The 23,866-nt window shown below is 36.1% G+C and overlaps 1 protein-coding gene across 1 annotated transcript in view; it reads right to left on the bottom strand.

Moving 5' to 3' along the window:
• Positions 1–2,481: 2,481 nt before the first annotated feature.
• Positions 2,482–23,866, bottom strand: part of TMEM47 (transmembrane protein 47) — a 29,107-nt gene continuing 7,722 nt past the window's right edge. The window contains exons 2-3 of the mRNA XM_059680225.1: positions 9,765–9,905; positions 2,482–5,860 (exon numbers count right to left, since the gene is read on the bottom strand). Coding sequence (XP_059536208.1) covers positions 5,682–5,860; positions 9,765–9,905 — 320 coding nt within the window. The 3' untranslated portion in view covers positions 2,482–5,681. The remainder of the gene's footprint in view (positions 5,861–9,764; positions 9,906–23,866) is intronic.

Genomic DNA, 23,866 nt, shown 5'->3' with positions numbered 1-23,866 from the left:
AAAATGGAAGCAGCAGCAAAATGTAATAAAGAGACTTTGGAGCCAGAAAAAAAAATAGGCTGTATGCCATTCATTTCTTATTTTATCTTTATGATAAATTCGAAGCAATCAAAGGGCAGTCTTTAATACCATCATCACATCAAAGTAATATTTTACGTTTAACCCCATGCCTAACTGCTTCTCTTCTATATAGTATAAGAAATGCCTTTGTGTCATCCAGACACATCCTTATACAGGCCAAAATTAGTGTGTGTGTGTGTGTGTGTGTGTGTGTAAATTGTTTAGATACTACTTTTTCATTAATCCTTGTCACACATGGGAACTGAAGTATTCAAGATTTTTACTGGTTTGATGACATGGTTTCCCAGTGCTTGCTCCAAGCCTCTTTTATAATCATTATTCCTATGAAGTCATTCAACGTGGAAATAATTGCTTGCCAAAACTGAGTTTCTCTGGTGAACCACTCAACACAGCTTTAGTTTTACAGAGAATGCCATTCTTTGTGTGCTGTTAATCTTGGCTTAGAAACACTACATATTATCCTTCCCATTTGAACAGTTCAGCTCCTGTTTTCTTAGTTACACTTTGGAACCACTAGACTTACTGCTGGAATATAAAGAGTCACCTAGCTGGTGACTCTTTGAAAACAAATTTTCCATGTATAGATACATGAACCCTTTGCTCATGGCAAAATTTAGTAGTTGTTAAAATTGTGAGACTTCCCAGTCTGAAAACCTGCCTTATATAGAAAAAATATTTTTGGCATTTTATTACATGGAGTTTTGTGAATCTGATTTTAACTTTGACACTAAGTTATGTAGCTATGATACCATGTTCTAATACTTGAATGGAAGTTAAATGATTCAAATAAGTCAGTGCTTCCTGTGAAAAGTCTAAGCACTTAATTCTATTTTTTATTTGCTCTTTTAATTTGATCTCATTAAGGTTGCACTTCTGAAAAGCTATTAACAGGTCATACCATGAAAATTTTGATACATTAGAAATCTAGATATTCAGTGGGTTACTCTTCAGAATACAAAATAATTTACTATCAAGTTATTCTCTAACCAAAATGACTTAGAAACCATCAGAATGGAACACTGTGCTGACATAATATGGGCTTGACTTAATAAAACAAACTGGTAACAGGCTACATCGCCATCATGGCAAAGCAAATTGAAAATGGTTTTCTATTATGCGTTCACAATGAAATCTCTGAAGGCAAAGGATTTTCCCTTGTCAAATTCCAGTGAAGTTATGTCTCCATATCTTCCAAATTCAGAGAAACTGGGTCATGGATAATTACCAGGCAGGACATGTTTGTAAAGGTGTTCTGCTCATGAGAATTCTGTATAAAAATGAAAGTACTTTATGCTGAAAATATAATACATCAAATGAATGGTGCTATTCCATCAAATTAGAGTAAGGTCATCAAAAGGAACAATTTACAAAATGATAGAAAATTGGCAAAATTTTTAGAATTTATAACTTTTCATATAGTTTTAAAAGTTTGATATTAGCCCTAACCGGTTTTGCTCAGTGGATAGAGCATTGGCCTGCGGACTGAAGGGTCCCAGGTTCGATTCCGGTCAAGGGCATGTACCTTGGTTGCGGGCACATCCCTAGTGGGGGGTATGCAGGAGGCAGCTGATCGATGTTTCTCTCTCATCGATGTTTCTAACTCTCTATCCCTCTCCCTTCTTGTCTGTAAAAAAATCAATATATTTTCAGGAAATGTTTGATATTAAATATATCAAAGGCTTGCAGATATTTTATAACATTTTAGCAGAAAAATATACTGTGGACCTCTCAAAATTTGAGGGTTTATGAGATATGGAAAGATATCTTCATGACAAAAAATTTATCTTATATTCAAACTGATTTACCAACAAGAAAGTTGTTCAATCATATATGATCTTCTTTATAACTACAAAATAATTTCCTGACAATCATACAAGTAAATTTTATTGTCAAACTTAAATTTCCAAGTATACTCACCATTTTATATACACCAATGGTGATGGGAACTTTTGACTTTAAATTTACGAATTTCTTCACATATACATGTACACATGTGCACTGAAAATTTAGAGTGCCTCTCTAATTAAGAAACAGAAATGATGTAGGAAAGCTTGCTTTAACATACCTTGCAAACCCTGAAAACTAAACAAAAACCCTTTCACTTCTACTGTTTCTAATTGTGTGATTAGAGAGTAGGAAAAAAGATAGTCCAGACTGGGTCCGCCTTCCTTTTAAAACAGAAAGTTTAAAAAGATATTTCCTTTTATTTTTCATGTAACTCAGCTGCAGAGGACAAAATCTTGAGAATTTGAAATAAAATACAGTTTTAAGGAAATTTGATACAAAATGGGCATGTCATATTAAGCTGTTTTCAAAATGATTATATAAAGGAGAAAATGAACTGAAGACATGTAATTCAGAAACCTGTGTACAGCAGAGAAGACACAGAGTCAAACCACATCCGTGAAACCACTTTTATTTTTATTTTTTTTCCACATAGATAATTTCATGTCAGCTACACAAATCATGAAACAAGGAACTGATCCTGAAACTGCAAACTCAAAACCAATGGAGTGATAAACAGGTTTCCCCCAGAGGACTATTAGAAAAAATAACCAGAATATCAGGAATTCATATTTAAGTAGTAAAATGTCATATATTTTCAAATAATAAATATAGAACAGCAGTAGAGAAACTAATAGCATGAACAGCATGAAGTATATTTTATTTTTAAAACATGAAATATCTAGGCACAGTATTAGGCATTAAAGAGGACACAGAGGCATAAGTTAGTGTGCGCTGCTCTGTACAAAAATACAGTCTGAATAAATCACATTGCTAGCCATACAATTAGACATCACTTACCAGTCAGTGCATTTGCATGTTTAATAATATACAGGTACATGCTAATCCATATATATCTTTTATATTTCAAACACATAGGTCTCTCTATATTTGTCTTTAAAATTTACATGTTGAACTTACAAAAAGCTAAATAGTTGTGCAAGAAATCTGAATAACTAGCCCTGCTAAGTACTTTTTGCTACACATGTGTGTATATCTCTCTCTCTCTAAGATAAACAATGAGTTTATGGTTACCAGTTTTGCTTGTGAGAAAACATCAAACAAACCTAAAGCTGCAAATACACATGTTAATGTAGCTGAGAAATTCACTTGTGTTTATTCTGATAGACAAAACTGTATTTCAGATGAGCAACAACTCATGTATTACTGAGCTTGTTAATAATAAAATACTTCCAAACAACATTAATGATGGTAGAAATATAGCATAGGGCTCTTCACTGCTAAGGAGAAAAAGTTTATATAAGCAATCTACTTTTCAGTAAACTGCAAATATGTATACCTTAGCGATAACATATTCTGTCACTTTTCAGCTTGTCATGTTGACAGAGAATGAAAACTTGGTAAGACTTGAGATGTGATATTAGTCTAACAGCACACTGCATCCTCTACTAGGACTAAGAAAAGTGCCTCATTGATGTCAGCACCAAAGTACTGTTCTTCCATTATTAAGGAATAAAGAGATTCTCTCACAATCGAGAGTGTTTAGTAGCCGAAATCCCTTTCCAACAAATATCATGTTTCTCATGCTGTTCTGACAATATGCAATTAACTAACTGCAAGACAGTCTGGCCCAGATTTTACTATGTGTATTTATCAAGAAAACTGCTTCAAAAGATTCTATAATACTAACATCTTTCTGGAAAATGTCCACTCATAGTTTCTTATGGTTCTACATAGAAACATATACTTTTATAAAGGTTTCTCTCTAGGATGCATTTAATCACTTTTGTCACTGCTAAAATAAGAATAAGCCTGATACTTCATATTTACTTTGTGATTCTATAGAAAAGTCAGAAGAGGTTTTTTTAAGCATCTGAATAATAAAATAGTTTTTTCTTTCTGTTGTTTTGGCAACAGCTCTTAAGACAAGCTGAAAGCAGAACTTTGCTTTGGGAGGGAAAGCAAATTATTAAATACTATTGATGTGGTCCTGCTCTTAACAGAATTTGCAATACAAGAGAACATAGGTGTGCTTTCAATGATTTTCTCCACTGCTTCTTTCTGCAAGAGGGCCAAAACCAGGACATACTGTTTTAGTGTCTTTGTTAACAAAAATAATTATTTATAACTTTTATATTAGAACTGTATATTTGATATAAAAATATGCTTATAATTAAACTATCCAAATTTGTATATTAAACAGGATTAAGATGAACAAGCTTGCAGTATGAGATTAGTTGCAAACTTATTCCCTATTATTGATATTTCCTTATATTTGAACAGTCAACAAATAATTCCCTTAACATAAATCCATCATAATTGTGTGCACGAATCAGTTAGCCCCTTAGTTAACATCAGAGGACCAGGTGATAACCAGATGAATCCCATTCCTCTACTGAGACATTTAGACATTCAAATAAATCTATCACTATTCCTTTATTTTTTAATAAAGACATTTAAAATACTTGAAAAAAGCAGCCTTCTACTTTAAACAAAATGACCAACCTAATTGCTACTCTTTTTTGAACTACAGTGCTTACAGAAGAATCAAAAATTTTTAGATTAATACCATTTCAATTTTTCTTCTTTATACAATTCTATTAAAACTTTCCAGTGGAATAGCAGAGAATATAGAGCAAAAGCTTTAATATGTACTTTTGTAAGGTAAGTAAGTGTGCATACCAATCTAAGCCTCTTAACAACGCGTACAAGGTTAGTGTTCAAATCACTTCACTAGAGCAAATGTTAATTCTATGTGTAATAGGCAAATGCAAGTGTAGGGCTAGGGAACAACATATTACCATTTATGCTAATGGTCCATCTTCTATAAAAACACTTAAGTTTGTTACATATGCACAATTATTTGCTGTAATGTTTGATAAATGATTTACCGGGTACTTAGGACAAAAGCAACTCATGCATATGTCTTTCTAGTTGCCCCAGGGAAGGTAGAAACTCCCAATTTTCCTCATTCTAGATATGGCTGAGGCACAATTTCTAACCACATAATGAAAAGCACCTCTCCAAGTCTTGACACCTTTCCCAAGGAAATGCTGATTGCCAAAGCATAACCTCCCATTAAAAAGAGTACTCTTGAAGATGGAATATGTACCATTAACATCTTACATTCAGAACTCCCATTAGATGCTGATGGGCAGTTCACTATTCAAGAGCTCACTCAAGCAAAAAACCAATGGCAATTTAGTCATTGGGTGGGAAAAGCAGGTGATAAGGACTCTGACAGTTAAATCCTTGTCAGCGCAAAAGGAACTTCTAAATGTTGCTTATGCCAGCTGCTCCCCTGCAGGCAATAGGAGATTCAGGCATTTCTCATTCCATCTAGTTTCTCACAATGGTTGCTGTCATATAGACCCTTCACTTGTCAAGAAAAATGACAAGAACATATTGGAAGTTTGCAGCATTTGCCTATGTCTAATCAGCTCTCTTAATTTGTGCAGGTCCCTAAAATGGATGTAGAAGCTGGTTATTATGTTGACAGCCAAAAGGCAAAAGATATTAAATCAACTTAGCAAACTGCTTGACACTCCACAAGTGTTTTAGAAAATAGTGAGTTAGAAAAGATGCAGATGTAATCCTTGTTGGATATTTTTCCCCCCAATTTGAGACTATTGGTTCTAGTAGTAGTCTTCGTAGTTCTTAGGGTTCAGGCAGTAAAGGATGGCACCCCCAAATGAGAATATAGTTGCACCCCACGCCAAGCCATAACCCCAATTGAACTCATGGTAAATTTTCAAGCTCACAGTTTCAATGAACTTGATTGGGTAAAGAACCAGGCTGCAAACCTGTAAAACAACTGAAAGAAAAGCAAATCAAAATTAGAAAAATGTATTTACAGGAAACAGAATAATATAACATATAAATACACATAGTTACGAGAATTACTTTTTAACCAAATAAACATAAAAGCCAAAACATCTGAAGCATTGCTTATTCTAAATAGTATATACTTTAAAATATTAACATTTTTTCTCTGTTTAACACTATTTTTCACAATACAGTAAGAATTACTCTATTAATAATTAGTAAATTACCATAATAGGTTTTGGCAAAATAATTAGTGCAATATAATAATTTCTATGGGCATATCAAGAATTACCACTTTACAAAATACATACAGGGGTGAGCAAAAGTGGGCTTACAGTTATACAAATAAATAAAATAACTAATAAGTAATACAAGAATAATCTATTTTGTGTACTTACAACTATAAACCTACTTTTGCCTACCCATGTATATAATTATTAGTATTATGGCAGGTAGTACTAGTTAAGCTCAACTGTTCCACTATACAAAACCTGTGAACAGCAATCGAAAGTGCCCATCAGCAGATGAGTGGATAAAAAAGCTGTGCTACATTTATACCATGGAATACTAAGCATCAGTAAAAAGAATGATATCCTATCCTTTGAGACAGCATTGAAAGACCTGGAGAGTATTATGCTAATGAAATAAGCCAGTCAAAGAAAGACAAGTATCACATGATCTCATTCATATGTGGAATCTAGTGAACAAAATACATTGATGAACAAAACAGATCCAGAGACATAGAAGCAAGGAACAGACCGAAAAATTTCAAAGGAAAAGCAGGAGTGGGGGTTGGGTAGGGAGTGATTAACGGGAACTTACATGCCTTAATGGACACAGACAACAGTGTTCAAGGCCTGGGAAGGACAGGTGCGGTTGTGGAGGGGGTTAATGGGGGAAAAAAGCAAATAAAGGGGACATCTGTAATACTTTCAACAATAATGAAAAATAAATAAAATATGGAAGATGAGAAGGAAGCACCCAGTGTGTGTGTGGGGGGGGGGTGGATGTTTTCCAACCCCTGATATATAAAGTCAATTTTTGGTTAAAATGATTATTATTTAGCCCATCTTAAAAATACTGTAAACTCCAAAAGTGTAGCAACAAACAATTAAGGAGTAGGATACAAGAATAAACCTTGATAAAATAAAAAAGATAGTCTATTACATTTTTTTAAAAGAGTAACAGGATGGATAGTGTGCTTAATTAAACTAAAATTCTGTGCTTAAAAATCTATTCTCATCCGTTCTCAGTAGCTGTAAAAGATCATTATTATCAATATGATTAATGTTCCTAGAAAGTCTGTATAGCAGTCATCTATCTTGAGCATAAAACTGATGAAGTACAGAAAATTCATGAGGGCATGATTCCTCAAAATAATTACTTTCAATGAAGCTCTATGTGAGGGTCAAGTGACCTTTCTGGAACCTGATATAAGAATTATAAACATTTTGCCCTGCAGTTCAACACTGCATGGGCCAGTACTTTCACATTACTATTGAGAGTGAAACAGGTCCCTCAAAAAGGAGAATCTCTCAGCATCCAAAACAGAAATCACACCTTGTTTGTAGTTTAAACATCTGCTAAGTTTTAAGTCGTTGTTAGGACAACTGACAGCATATACGATTTGCAGCCAGTAAGTTCCAAATGTATATCAATTTTTTAAAAATTCAGCTGGCTCTGTGCCTTTGTGAAAGGGCACGTTCGTGTTTTAAATGTCTTAAAACTAACAAGCAGTCAATCATTATCAACCATGGGCTATAGGTGAAGAAAATGCCACAGTTACTAAGTTTTTTTTTTAAAACAAGGCATTTCTCCTTAAGGTTTCTGTATTCCAGTCACTAGTCAAATCATGACTGATCCTGGCAGAACAGGACTAAAGTATGAATGTGAATAGGAATAGGAATCTATTTACTCATTGGATAAATTCATTCACTCAATAAATATTTGGATATTTCTAAAGTGATACAGTTTGAGGCATTGGTAACTAAAGTGCTACCCTTATGGGTAGGCAGTCCATTGTAATTAAATACAGAATATGGCAGTTATTGCTAAGGGACATAAAAATACAAGAAAGCAAGCAAACAAGACAGAAGATGCTATGCTCTTTTAGATAGAGAGCTGAAGAAGTCCTCTTTGGAGAGGAGTCATTAGAGCACAGACCTGAATGAATGGGGGGTGCAGGTCAATATAGTGGGGAGTGAGCAATCTGGGGGGAGGGTACAGGCAGTGCAAACTCCTGCTGCAGGAGCACACTGGGTGAAGAGAAACATAAGTTTCACTAGTTGAAGTACATTAGAGCAAGGCAGGGAGTGGCATGAGATGATAGAAAAGACAGCCAGGGGCCCATTCAGGGATGGACATGTGAACCATGGTCAGGGGCCTGAGGAGTTTGAGCAGGTAAGTATTAACTGATATGAACTATATTCTAAAAAGATTAGACTGCTTTTTTGGTGAACCAGCCATCGTTATTCACAATACTTAAGATGTGGAAATAGCCCAAGAGCCCATCAGTGGAAATAAGCTAATATGAGAAAGGCAAATATTACATGAGCTCACTTATTTGTGGACTCTAATGAACAAAACTGATGTAATCTTTAGGAGACTCTTTATGTCGTACTATGTGATTCACAATAGACCTTTTATTACACGAGATCAACAAAATATTGATACTATGGTCACCACTTAAGCTTTCAAAATATTTTTTATGAAGGTATTTTCTACTCTATTAGAAGTCTGGAATAGGTGCCCAATAAACAGTTGAACGAATGAGTGACAGTAGTGATGAAATACTAGATCTACCAGTATAACTAATAAGTGTTTTTGAGCAAGAACACATATATATACTTCAGCCCTTCATTTTTGTAACACCTACATTCTGATCAGTGTTTATTGGTACAAGAAGAAGAACACTGAAATGAACAGCAGGGGGCAGCAGAACACTTCTGATTTTATATTTTTAGCTCAAACTACCCTTCAAATCTTGAGAAATTTCTCTATTCCCTACTTTAAACAGCTTTAAAAAATTCATCTAACAGCCTAGATGATTCTGTCAGTGTCTTCATTATTGACAGTCACAGGGGCTTATTTTGCAGTCTTCAAATCAGATATGACTGACAGGGTAAATTGAAGGGGCCACAAGACTATTTCAGCTTGAGTCAAAAAGAACAATATATTCAAAGCTATTCTTATAAATGAAAATTGAAACACACAAAACAATGTACTGGGCTTTTAGTCTTATAAGCCCCCTTTTTAAATAGCTTCCTGACTTTTTGTAAAACCTCCATTTTACCTTGGTTGATATTTTAATCATAGAATGCTTCATAAAATGATGGCTGTTAAATTAATGAATATGCCATTGACCTCATACAATTCAAACGTCTGATGGTGCAAGTGATACATTATGATTTTACAGTATAACCATGTTTATGTCCAAATAGATTTATACCTCTAAGGATGGATATATGTGTGTGTGTGTGTGTGTGTGTGTGTGTGTGTGTATACACACACACACACACATATATAAATTTCTTTCAGTTTCATGTCAAAAAAAATAATGTTGCCTTAAGATAACCAAGGGGGTTAAATGAGGGGGGGGAAACTGGATGTGAGACAGCTGCAATACATTTGTAATTTTTAAAGTGACAGCCTTGTCAAGAACTATTATTTATTCACCTTTTAGAAGTTTAGACTTTGCCACTGTGCTCTGTGAAATGCTTAACACACTAAAAACTGATATGATAAACCTTTAGCCAATTTACCTTAAAATACAACAAATGCCTCTCAATTTGTATGCAACGCAGCAACTGCATACTGCTTCTGCATGAGACGGAAGGGTAGTAGAAAGGTTCATGCACCTTTAATACCAGTTTGAAAGTAATGAACATATTTACCTGCTGCAAAAAGCATGACGGCAACAGGTCTGTAGAAGCGCCTTCGAGATCCCACGCAGATAGAAATCAAACCCACCAGGAATGCAATGAGAATGATAGCAGCACCGCCCAAGAGTAAAGCCAGAGTAGCAATCTGCCAATCTAGAGAGAAAAAAAGAAAAACACTGCTTTTAAGCAGTAAGTCCTCAAGGAATCAAGAGAACTATGCTCAGCAGCCTTCACCTTGCTGCTGCTAAACGGATGTTAATTTACTGCATGCTAAGCATCCTTTGGGATTTGGAATGTTTTGCAACAAAAATTACTATGAATGTCTTATTCAGAAAAGTTTCCTATGTTAAACTCAGCAGAGTTTTTAGACCAGAGGTTTGCCATGCTTTTCTTCCAAGGATACTATTTTAAGCATTCATGCTAAATTTGGTGCCCCCTCCCTGACCTACTTTCCTTATTATTATTACATTTTCTATTGAACTCTATAAAGCTTAGAGATCTTAAGTACAAAAAGTAGATACTTGATGAATTTTAATATGTAGTATACACCCAAGTAAATACCATCCAGATTAAGATACAGAATATTTCCATTACCCAGAAGGTTCCCTTGTGTCCCCACCCCCCAGTCAATAGTCACCTCCCCACAGGCTACTGATGGACATCTATCATATCTCATATGGAAGCATTTTTCTTGTCTTTAAACTATATGTAAATGGTTTGAATTCTTTTATGCCTGGCTTTTATGTTTCTAATATTCATCCATGTTGTTGCTTGTGGCAACAGTGCTTTAAAAAAATTGCTGTGCTTTCTTGGAAAGCCTTCCTTCTCTCTCTCTCTCTCTCTCTCTCTCTCTCTCTCTCTCTCTCTCTCTCTCACACACACACACACACACACACACACACACACACACACACACACACAGCCTTCCTTTTCACATACACACATACCCACCCACCAAGTTTTTATTTGCCTCCCTTCATCCCTTCCCAAAAACAACTCCCCAACTCCCCAGCAAATTAGCATTAGGGGGATTTGTTGTTGTTTTTCCTCCCTTCTTTCATTTCATTGTAACCTTACTTTTGTATTTACCACCACAGGAATGGTTTCTGAAATTAGGAATTTCCAGGGATCCAAAATGACCTCTAAATGGCTGATTAGCCCCTTTCGTCATTCATGCACACAGACAGTAAGGGTATACTGATTACTTATCATGTGCAGGCCCCTGCACATGGGTACTTTAAGAGTCTCTCATGCCGAGTGAAACATAAACCTCACTGAAATGCATTTTTCATTTCTTATAAAAGAAAGATGTAGAAATAGTATGACGGAAAACTGGCCTACTTTCCATTCCATAAGAAGAGCAAAATGTTCTCTATGAACAAACAAAGTGAAAAGATAAAAGCACTATCCAGGTTATTAGGAAGCATCACAGAAAATGATACTGGGGAGAACATTTTTCAGCGGGGGTTGTTTGGAAGTCTGGCTCTCACTTTAATGTACGTGCAGGAAATGAAAATAGACTTTAATCCATGATTAAATTGCCATGTAGTCTATCCAAAGTTAAGAACTCATGATATTTGGATGCTGTGCACTGAAATTATCTCTCTAGAAACCTTCCAAAGTGCACTCTTTGCTGCTGGAGTCTAAGAGATAAATGGAGGAACCTACAATATCCTATACTTAATTTATTTACATTTGTATATCCCTTCCTCAAGGGTCCTCTTGTATATCCTTTTCTAATAAATTCTGGATAATAACTGGCACTGGACTGGAATTTGCACTGTGTTCAGGAAACAACAAACAAACAAATAAACAAGGGGGAAACAGAACAAATCCACACTTTTTAAAATATAAAGATGAAACACAAAAGTAGAGAACATTTTTTTCATGCAACAAAGCCATATAACTTCAAACCAAACTATATCTGGCTTTCAACTAGAGTTTAAAAGTATAGTCATACTATGGCTTTATATTCTATAACAGCATGTAGCTTTGGATTTTTAAAAAACCCAAAAGAATAATCTTTACATTTGGAAATCTCGAAATTTATTTTTAAAAAATTTATATACATAGCACAAACATTGCACTTTAACAAAACAGAAATCCTTCTGAAAACATAAGTTGAAATTTCTGAGTAATAAATCAAATATTTTAAAAATATATTTTTATTGATTTCAGAAAGAAAAGGCAGTTAAATATTTTACCCTTTGTTCTCTCTGCGTGATCTACAATAATAACCTGCTTTGAGTTGATATTTACTGGTGTGTTGCTGACCATTACCTGGAAGAGAAGTTGGGGTGCTTCCCTGGGCTGGGAAAAGTTTAGCCACATCAGAAAGCAGGTCTAATTAAGCAAGTTTATTCTATATCTATAAAAGGCTAAGTTGAATCGCACATGCGCGATAAAGCTCTCGCTGGTGCCAATCGCACGCGTGTTTTGATCTGTTATTGCCAATCGTGAATTTGGTTGACACTTCTATTATAGAGAAAGGGCAAACAGCAATATTAAAATATTTCTTCTAATTAATTTCCTTTCGATGTGCATGAAGTCGTGCACTGGGCCACTATTAAGTATATAAGTTCTGTGGTTTATCTCTTCTTGTCTCCCCAATCCTCACACTGAGGTATGTCAGTTTGTTCCATGCCTCCATGCTTCAGTCTTATTTTGTTAATGCATTGTGTTCATTAGATTTCACAAATAAGTATGATAATGTGATATTTGCCTTTCTTAGATTGGCTTATTTCACTTAGCATAATATCCTCCAGCTCCATCCATGCTCTTTCAAAGGGTAAGAGATCCCTCTTTTTTACAGCTGCATAGTATTCCACTGTTTAAATGACCCACAGCTTTTTTTATCAACTCATCTACTGATGGCCACTAGGGCTTTCTATGTACAACATCATGTCATCTGCGAATAATTGAGAGTTTTACTTCCTCCTTTCCAATGTGGATGTCTTTTATCTCTTCTCTGATCACTGTGGCTAGGACTTCTAGGACCATGTGAAACAGGAGTGGTGAAAGTGGACATCTTTGTCTTGTTCCTGTTCATAAGGGAAACACTTCTAGTTGTTGCCCATTGAGCATTAGGCTGGCTGTAGGTTTGTCATATATAGCCTTTATTATTGAGGTTATGATCCCTCTATTCTCACTTTTCTGATACTTTTTATCAAAAAAGGGTGCTGGATTTTGTCAAATGCTTTTTCTTCATCTATTGATATGATCATGTGATTTTTTTTATCTTTCAATTTATTTATGTGATTTATCACATTTATTGATTTGCGAATATTGCACCAGTCTTGTATCCCTGGAATCAATCCCACTTGGTCATGGTGTATGATCTTTTTAATATATTGCTGGATCTGATTTGCTAATATTTTGTTGAAGATTTTTTTTTATATTTTATTGATTTTTTACAGAGAGGAAGGGAGAGAGATAGAGAGTTAGAAACATCAATGAGAGAGAAACATCGATCAGCTGCCTCCTGCACATCTCCCACTGGGGATATGCCCGCAACCCAGGCACATGCCCTTGACCGGAATCGAACCCGGGACCCCTCAGTCCGCAGGCCGACGCTCCATCCACTGAGCCAAACCGGTTTCGGCGAAGATTTTAGTGTCTGTGTTCATCAGGGATATTGGCCTGTAATTTTCTTTCTTTGTAGTGCCTTTATCTGGTTTTGGAATTTGGATAATGCTGGCCTCATAAAATGAGCTTGAAGTGTTCCTTCCTCTTAAATTTTTTGGCATAATTTGAGGTGGATAGATGTTAGTTCTTCTTCTTTGGTAAAATTCTCCTGTAAATCCATCCGGTCCACGACTTTTGTTTGCAGGGAGTTTTAATTTCATTATTTATTTATTTATTTATTTATTTATTTATTTATTTATTTATTTATTAAGGTATTACATATGCGTCCTTATCCCCCCCCCCCACCTCATGCCCTCATCCCCCTGTTGTCTGTGTCCATTGGTTAGGCCTATGTGCATGCATGCAAGTCCTTTGGTTGATCTCTCCCCCATACCCCCACCCTCCCCTACTTTCCCTCTGAGGTTTTATGGTCTGATCGATGCTTCTCTGTCTCTGAATCTGTTTTTGTTCATCAGTTTATGTTATTCATTACATTCCATAAATGAGTGAGATCATGTGATTTTTATCTTTCTCTGACTGACTCATTTCACTTAGCATAATGCTCTCCAGTTCCATCCATGCTGTTGCAAATGGTAAGAATTCCTTCTTTTTACCGCAGCATAGTATTCCATCGTGTAGATGTACCACAGTTTTTTAATCCACTCATCTGCTGATGGGCACTTAGGCTGTTTCCAAATCTTAGCTATGGTGAATTGGGCAACTATGAACATAAGGGTGCATATCTGCAGGAAGTTTTTAAATTACTAGTTCACTTTCATCAGTTGTTATTGGCCTTTTCAGGTTTTCCTATTCTTCCTGATTTTTTTGTATATTTCTAGGAAGTTGTCCATTTTGCTTAGGTTGTCCAGTTTGTTGGCATATAGTTGCTCATAGTATTTGCTTACAATCATTTGTATTTTCATTTTGTACTATTACTTTTATAAAATGATTATGACTTTCACAACTTCCTACGAATGATTTTAAATAAAAATTTCAAGGTATCGCCCTAACCGGTCTGGTTCAGTGGATGGAGCGTCGACCTGCGGACTGAAAGGTCCCAGATTTGATTCCCGTCAAGGGCATGTTCCTTGGTTGCAGGCACATTCCCAGTAGGGGGTGTGCAGGAGGCAGCTGGTCGATGTTTCTCTCTCATCGATGTTTCTAACTCTCTATCCATCTCCCTTCCTCTCTGTAAAAAATCAATAAAATATATATTTTTTAAAAATTTCAAGGTATCTATTTTATTAAATCAAGATACAACTAAATATTTACTCATTTAAAAAATATCTTAAAAGTACAATAGAATATTTTATTCTGATAAGCCTGTTCACATTACCCATTATGCATGAAATGCTATAAATGTGACTATTCCCACTTTCAACCCAAAATAAATCAGAAATTAATTTTGGTCACTTTCTCTACTTTAAATATCCTCAAATAATAGCTAAACCACACATATATTTGCATTTTGTAAAGATAGACAAAAAAGGCAAGCTTTCTCTATAAAGGCCCAGATAGTGAATATTTTCGGGTTTGTGGGTTATGATCTCTGTTGCAACTACTCAGCTATGCCATATAGTGTGAAAACAGCATAAACAATACATAAATGAATGAGCATGACAATATCCCAATAAAATTTTATATAATTTTATATAAAAACAGGTGGTGCACTATTGGGTTGGGGTTTTTTTCCGGGAGGAGGGGGGCGGTCCATCTTTTTTTTTTTTTTACATCTTTATTGTTGAAAGTATCACATATCTCCTTTTTTCTCCCATTGACACCGTATAGGCCATCCCTGCTCCCACCACTCTATTGTTTGTGTCCATGGGTTATACATATACGCATACAAGTTCTTTGGTTGTTTTCTTTCTACCTACCCCTACCTTCCCTCTGAGATTCAACAGCCTGTTCCATGTTTCTATGTCTCTGGATCTATTTTGTTCAACAGTTTATTTTGTTCATTAGATTTGGTAGACTGGCTTTGATTCTCCGAGTGTAGTTTGCTGACCCCTGGTCTAGACTTTATGTACCATTTTAAATGTCTAACCTTTTTCTAGGTAAAGGTCTCTCAGATAATAATAAATTCATAGTGAAGTTGATTTGATAAATGAATAATAAAGGAGTACAAAGTAATGGTTATCCAATTTAGCAAGAGAAAACTGTAAAAAATTTCAGATAATGTTGAACTCCATTAAAATAGTAATGCTTTATTCCATATGGAACACCACATAAAATGCAATAGAAGCTGCCAGGAGAATAACAGTTACTAAAAGGGTCCAGAACCTAATTAGAAAGGGAAACTCTTCTAGCACAGAAAATAGTTCTAAAAAGTAAATGAATACACTGAGTTCTGATTTTCTTTTAAATGTCCTGTATTTCTTTTTAGTAGTAAGGGTTGTAGCTAATGAGAAAGTCACTCTGGACATAAAGTTAAAAAGGCATGTCACCAGCACCACCACCTTTGTGATACTGCTACCCTTCCCTTTGGTCCAAAACCATAGATATGCCTCCTCAAACAGAAAAGCCATTTTATTTTCCAAGAGAGACTAGAATTGGGCCATTTTTGCCACTCTCCTGGCCAGAGGCTGGGGCTCAGACTGAAGTATTGAGGCTTTATCTCTGGTGGACCATGCCAAGTTTGGGGATTGTTGTCATTATATCCATTTGGAATGATTCACTCAGGCAGGCTGCCCAGGATCAAAGCTCTTAACTCGCTGACCAGATGAGCATCAATCAGGAAGCTGAAAGAGTGGTTCGATACGGCTATCGCAGTCAAAGAAGCCCCAGGCACTTTTCAAGGTTCAGCACTATCCATTTTGGAGCTGTGAACATGCTTATGCTATTGTGTCTCTTTCAGTAAACAACTAGAATCCATTGTCCAAATATTAGGGCCTGACTCACAGGTGAGCTAAAGTGAGGGACTATGTAGATTGGCCTGATACCATTTCCCTCTTTCTCACTGAACAAGATTAGAATATGGGGAATTTAAAAATGAAAAATACTTTTATAGATACCTACTAATTGCCATTAAAGTAATAGGCTAGGACTTATGTTTACTGATATTTACTTATCTATCAAATGTAGATTTGAAATATATATATGATATTTTGTTATATACTATAGGATGGGCAATTTACAGTGATATGATAAAGACTAGAAAAACCTGTCTCCACATTAATGGTTTTTCCATTAGAAGATTTGCATGGCAGAAATACTATCTCATATTCAGTGTTGGCAAAACAAATTAAAATGTCATAAAATTCTTAATTTTCAGCCCCATTTCTTTAAAAAATCATGTTTTAAGTTCTCATAATTGGTGAATTTCTATATCAATCTTAGTGTCCTAATTTTATAGTCCTCACAGTATTTAGTCAGATGAAGTGTTAAAAGTCCTTAGAGATTTATTACTCTGCATTAGTTTTACACATTTCTATAAATGATATACTCATAGTGAAGTGGAGCAGTGAAAAGAAATAAGCTCTGCAGAACATCAATGGCCGCGGTGCTGTTTTACAAATTGCACTGCTCTGCACAATTAAAGCTGGTTCAATGGCAGGCCAGCAGATTTGAAATCTGAGTTACGTTTCTAAGACCTGAGAGAACAAGTGAAAATTAGTTTTGAGGGAGAAATGTATATATATATTTTTTTGTCCATAAACCTACGAGGGCTCAAATGTGCTGGGAGGATGTTCTAGATCCAGAAATCAACCCAGAAAAGAGGCTGCCATCATATATATCAGGTTCCAATTGAGAGTATTTTGGCAAAATTGACACAGTGGACGCACTGGAGCAGCCGTGGGCAAACTACGGCCCACGGGCCGGGATCCGGCCCGTTTGAAATGAATAAAACTAAAAAAAAAAAAAGACCGTACCCTTTTATGTAATGATGTTTACTTTGAATTTATATTAGTTCACACAAACACTCCATCCATGCTTTTGTTCTGGCCCTTTGGTCCACTTTAAGAACCCATTGTGGCCCTCGAGTCAAAAAGTTTGCCCACCCCTGCACTGGAGGCATGGAAACTGCACCTAGGAAAGCCAAGACTCAAGACAAGTGTGTACTTCTCCAGTAGTGCTTTCTCTAACAGAAAAAAAGGGGGGGGAGGGACCCATGAATGAATAGATGTTATACTCTTATATGTTATACTTTGCCTTGTAGTTACAGAACAAAAATTGAGCAGTCCTTTTGTCATAATGAGGGGAGAGCAGAGTTTGCCACCACAAAATACACCTTTTGGGGGCTATTGATTATTTTAAGCTAATTATTTTTAAGAAACAAAAGACTCAGGCAACAACTTTGACCTGCCCCCTAACTGCCTAAAAGAATTTAGATAGAGGGCCTGCTCCAGGAAGTGAGCTATCATCAGAGATTAACTATAGTTTAATCTGATCTAGGGTGTGACAGACAGGGAGGCACCTAGCAAGGCCCTTCCTTGACCAAGTCTTCTAGGTGCCCCATTGTTAAAGAAGGCCCAGCAAACTTTTGTTTACCAAACATTTGCTTTTCATCTCCCTGTGAACTGCCTTCTTCTCTTTGAAGTCCAACCACTACAGTCCTCACTCCTTAGCTGCAGAATGGCATATAAACCTCAACTGTCCTATTTGTCCTAGGGCCCCATATTCTTATGGAACCACCATAAGTACATAGATAATGAATTTGCTTATTTTCTCCTGTTAATCTGTCTCATGTCAATTTAATTCTTAGGCCAATTTAGATTTGCAGCCCCTCCACACCCAACAAAATCAAGTCCAAAATTAATATGCAACACAGGAACTAAACTCAAATCCTCTTTCAAGGTATTTTTATTAGCTGGCACCAGAAGTTCCAATGTTTACAAATGCTTTAGTATTCTGCAGAATTGTGCAGACTTATTTCACAGTCTCACATGACAGTTTTGAAACCACCACTGCATTATGAAAATTCTATTGGCCATATTATAACTGCCAAATCGCAGAATTCCCATTCCCTTGGGAAATTCATGGTCAAAATTTACTTCTGATTTTCAGGAAAGGCAAAATCTTGATGATGATAAATTTTCCACACTTTGGAGCCATGGTTAATGCACCACACTAGTACCTAAAGCTTTCTTTCATCCATTTCATTTCAAAACCTTTAACTTGTCAAACACTGGCTAATTTATTTATCTCTGTAGATACTGCGTATAAGCTGAGATTAGTTCTACTGCATGTAAGTCCCTAAGCACACAACTGCCACTTTTTCTAGCATATTAGATATAATTAAAAATAATGAAGAAACCGATTTTAACCTTAAAATTCAACTCCCAGTTTAGGTGGGGTAGTATTTCCCTAAACGTATTCTAATATTTTAATGCATGATTCTCACTTTTCTATATCATATACTAAAATAATAATGATTTTTAGTAATTTTTTAATCCTCATCCAAAGATACATTTTTATTGATTTTTAGAGAGGAGGGTGGGGAGAGAAAGAGAAACAACGATGTGAGAAACAGATCGGTTGCCTCTCATACACGCCCCAACCAGGGGATTGAATCTGCAACCTTTTGGTGTGTGGGATGACGCTTCAACCAACTGAGCCACTGGGCCAGGGTTGATTTTTAATAATTTTTGTTATCACATTCAAATTTGCCAGGCATGCACTTATGTCTTCACTTCTGAATTCCCCAAAAGGAAATTATATGAACCAAAATGACATCCATGACTGCAATCAAACTCATTCTCTATTCAACCTATCATCTTGTCACCACCTCCCATAGGGTTCACCTACTACCTCTCCCCAATTCACCCACATGGACTGGATCATTTCACTCAAACCCTGCAATATTCAGTTCTTCTAAATACCTTTATTCACGTGTAGGACACATTTTTAGCAATACATTTAAATTTATTTTAGTTATGTTGGTGAGAACTCAGAAAGCAAATTCAGTATTGCTAATTCCATTTTGTCATCAGAAATTGGAAGTATTGGAATGGTTTATGGTTGTTTAAGAAAAGGAAAGCTCATTTACAGAATAACATTTTAAACCCATATTCCCCAAGATATCCATTTCTTCACTAAAGACTGTGTCCTTTCCCCAACTAGTTCACATGGTCAGAAATTATGGCATTTAATTATTTTCATCAAATGTAATGTAAGAATTTATTTGCCTCATATATGGAGAATGAACCAAAATGGTGCTGTTATTTTGTGCAAAAGGAACACAGAAATATTTCTGAAGGTATCAAATGATATACTTAACTTTTTAAAGTTAGTCTGTATGTGGCAAATGAAGCGAAACACCAAAACCATTATTGAGGGAGTTTAAACTTTGTTTTTTTGGCTACATTGCATTTTGACCTAAATCCATCAGCGCTGCATTAATTTTCCACTATCCCATGAGATGGAGACACAAAGAGAGCAAAAAAAAAAAAGATTCTAATTTCAATAACTAAAATGACCACCTCTTTTTCAAACAACTGATAGCAAAACTAACAGTCTTCAAACAATTATTTAAGGCAAACAATGCTATCTTTTATAAAAATGACCAACAATATAGACACTACATGCACTGGACTACACAACATGAAGTGATAATAGCAGAGAAGCACCTATTTTACATAGCCATGTTAATCAAATTGTAAACAACAGAATTTAGAGTCCTACTCTTTAGCTCATTTATGGATAAAAAAATGTGTCAAAAGTACAGTCCCGACCTAATTTTAAGTACATAAATGACTCGGGTAACCATCCAAATCAGTGATACAACAAACTCAAATGACCAAAGTGCTGATCAATTTTGCCAACATTTTGGAAAATTCTGGCTGCCCGAAAGTACCAAACAGGTTACTAATTCTCAATCAATGACAATTTTGTTCAAGCCTTTTGAGTTGCTTTATAGTGATGTTAGAATAAACAAAGCAGCATTTTAGTTGCTTCACTGACTTCTATCTTAGGAAATTTGGTGGAAATGCAATTTATCACCTAAATACCATAGCATATGGGGTTTTTACCCAAAATAAAACCATTGTATACAAAGCTTAGCAAAGAGCCTTGCTATTAAAGCAAATTTCAGTATTTAGACAAAAGGAAAGACACCTTCACTGCTAATGACTGCTGTTTCTTCCAATGTACTATATTAGAACACTTTCATTAGCATTTGGTGATAATTAATATTATCTAATGGGTACAAGTATTTCTCAATAGTAATTTCTAATCATAGTACTTCTATAAAGTTGTGATGAGTCTGTTACACTGAACATTATTTCCTCATTCTTCAGAAAAAAACTAAGAAGGTGACAATTGAAAAACTTGGCTATTTTGAAAAGCAGGAAGAAGAAAACCCACACCAGGAATAGGAGGGGTAACCTTTCTCTAAGCAACTAAAAAGCTTTTGTGATGGATTTATGGTAGCTCATAACAATCAAAGAGAAGACAGCCAGACAGTCACCCACAATCAGTATTAAAACACCCCCTTAGTAAATAAATATGGAAGGATAAAATTGGCAAGCAACTGTCCCACCAGTTTCCTGTTAGCAAGCTTCTTTAGATGAGATCCCTTATATCCTCCTGCAGAAGTCAAACTTAAATATCCTTCTTTCCAGAACTTTGCACATTTATATTATTTCATTAATTTGTTTCATTCATCATCTTACCACCTAGCAGCACAGTGACACAGAACTGACTGGATGACTTTGTACCAGGATAATGCCTACTCCCTGCTAGGAAATCAATGAATATGTGTTGGTAAGTCAACTCCTTGGGTACATATGAGAAGACAAGGAAAGAGGGGAAAAGTCATTTCTATCTCTAAGTCACCTAATGGTGTTAGGAATAAACTCCAGGTTGCATTCACAAAGCACTATGGCAGCATTTTGATGAATGTTTGGTTTAGGGACCTTAAACATGACAGCAATAAAATCTTCTTTGATAGAAATTTGAGTTCTTTTGTGAGAACATGTGACTCAAGAAGTCCTGACTTCTATTTTTTACCATCTTTTTGCCTACTAAACATTTATTTTGAAAAGACAGAATCAGTATTTGTGACATTATCTTGAAACATGGCTCATTAAATGATCATTTTAAACCTCAAAAGTTAATAAGCTGCTAGAGACAAAAATTATCTCCTAGATATTTTTTCTTTGTTCTTTGGGAACCGTGGTACCATATTTTTGTAGGATGTTGTTTTGTTTTGTTTCAATGGGAGTCTTTGGTGCCAAAGGCAAGATTACAGTAGAATAGAAAACTGATGATTTACTTGTATCTCAAAATCCCATACAAATATAGGAGCAAGAAAGGGCAAGGAAAGGTGTCCTTGTCTAATTTTTAAGGGAGATGATCCAATACTTTGACAAAACTGGTAAAGATTTACATGTCAGTGGTTTTGACATGTGAGGATGAAATTCTGCTCAAGGGAAAATCAGTCTCTTTTGATAGATAACTGTATTTAAAAAAAATAAAGCCAGAATATAGTAATAAGTTGATATAGTAAAATGTATATCCATTTAATCCATTTAAGAAGCGTACATGGCTGGCTTCCACATATTTTTGGAATTATTTTTCAACTTAAAATTAAGTCGCTGTTTTAAAGTACCATATCATGGAGAAACCTAAAGAAAAAAGTCTGTTGATTTTTAAGGACTAGCCATGGAAACACTGTAAATTTGGTGATAATAAACATCAAAAACTGAACTAACTTATCAACATAGGAGTATTTGAAGACTCTAAATTCTTTTTTTTTTTTCAGGTTTTTCCATTTTTTTTTTAATTAAATCTTTATTGTTCAGATTATTACATTTGTTCCTTTTTTTTCCCCCCCATAACTCCCCTCCTCCCAGTTCCCGCCCTACCCTCCGCCCTCACTCCCCACCCACTGTCCTCATCCATAGGTGCACGATTTTTGTCCAGTCTCTTCCCACATCTCCCACACCCCTTTCTCCCCAAAGAATAGTCAGTCCATTCCCTTTCTATGTCCCTGATTCTATTATAATCAACAGTTTATTCTGTTCATCAGATTATTTATTCACTTGATTCTTAGATTCACTTGTTGATAGATGCATATTTGTTGTTCATAATTTGTATCTTTACCTTTTTCTTCCTCTTCCTCTTCTTAAAGGATACCTTTCAGCATTTCATATAATCCTGTTTTGGTGGTGATGAACTCCTTTAGCTTTTCCTTATCTGTGAAGCTCTTTATCTGACCTTCAATTCTGAATGATAGCTTTGCTGGATAAAGTAATCTTGGTTGTAGGTTCTTGGTATTCATCACTTTGAATATTTCTTGCCACTCCCTTCTGGCCTGCAAAGTTTCTGTTGAGAAATCAGCTGACAGTCGTATGGGTATTCCCTTGTAGGTAACTGAGTTTCTTTCTCTTGCTGTTTTTAAGATTCTCTCTTTATCTTTTGCTCTTGGCATTTTAATTATGATGTGTCTTGGTGTGGTCCTCTTTGGATTCCTTTTGTTTGGGGTTCTCCGCGCTTCTTGGACCTGTAAGTCCATTTCTTTCACCAGGTGGGGGAAGTTTTCTGTCATTATTTCTTCAAATAGGTTTTCAATATCTTGCTCTCTCTCATCTTCTGGCACCCCTATAATTCTGATGTTGGTACGCTTGAAGCTGTCCCAGAGGCTCCTTACACTATCCTCGCATTTTTGGATTCTTTTTTCATTTTGCTTTTCCGGTTGGATGTTTTTTGCTTCCTCGCATTTCAAATCATTGACTTGATTCTTGCGCTCCTCTGGTCTGCTGTCGGGCGTCTGTATAATATTCGTTATTTCAGTCCGTGTATGCTTAATTTCTAGTTGGTTCCCCAATATAAGATTGAGGGTCTTATTAGTTTTCGTGTAGATCTCATTAAGTTTATCGGCAGCTTCTAAACAGTTCTTGAGAGACCTTAAAAGTGTGGTTCTGAACTCTATTTCTTCCATTGACAATTTTGTCCTGTTTCTTTGTCTCCGCATTTTGTTATGCTTCCTTGGTGCACCCCCTAGTGGTCTTTGTTCGCAGTCTTATAGATAAATCTTGATTGCTGTAGCTAATTCCAGGGAGGGTTTGACCTCCAGGCCAAGTGGCTATGAGATTCAGCTGTGTCAGGGGTGAGAGAACTTCTGTCCTCTAGGGAGGTGCTAATCTAGCCTTTGCCTGAGGCTATCCGGCAAATGCCTCTGTGCAGGGCTTGGGCAGGGCGGGTCGAACAGGATCAACAGCGTGGGCCAGAGAGAGCAGTTATGGCGGCTCTCAGTCCTGTCCCAAGGGGCTCTGCCTCTCTGAGTCCCAGCACCCACTGCAAAGCTGGGAGAGAAAGCTGCACTCGCTCTGACCGAAGCCAGACAGTCCCGCTTCTCCCGCCTGAGTCTGGGTCCCTAAAGACTCGCCCGGATCTGGTGCTCAGAGTCTGCGACTCCCTCCCGATTGAAAACAACAACCGCGCCCTCCGCCGCCAGCCCGCTCCGCGCACTCCGCACCTCAGAATTTGACTTCAGCACTGCGCCTCCTCTGAGTGTCCGTGTGCGTTTCTCTTTCCTCCTAGTTGTA

This window comes from Myotis daubentonii, chromosome X, assembly GCF_963259705.1.
Source record: "Myotis daubentonii chromosome X, mMyoDau2.1, whole genome shotgun sequence".
Taxonomy (NCBI): Eukaryota; Metazoa; Chordata; class Mammalia; order Chiroptera; family Vespertilionidae; genus Myotis; species Myotis daubentonii.
The sequence above is the reverse complement of the archived record's forward strand: the minus strand, read 5'-3'. Positions and strand labels throughout refer to the sequence as shown.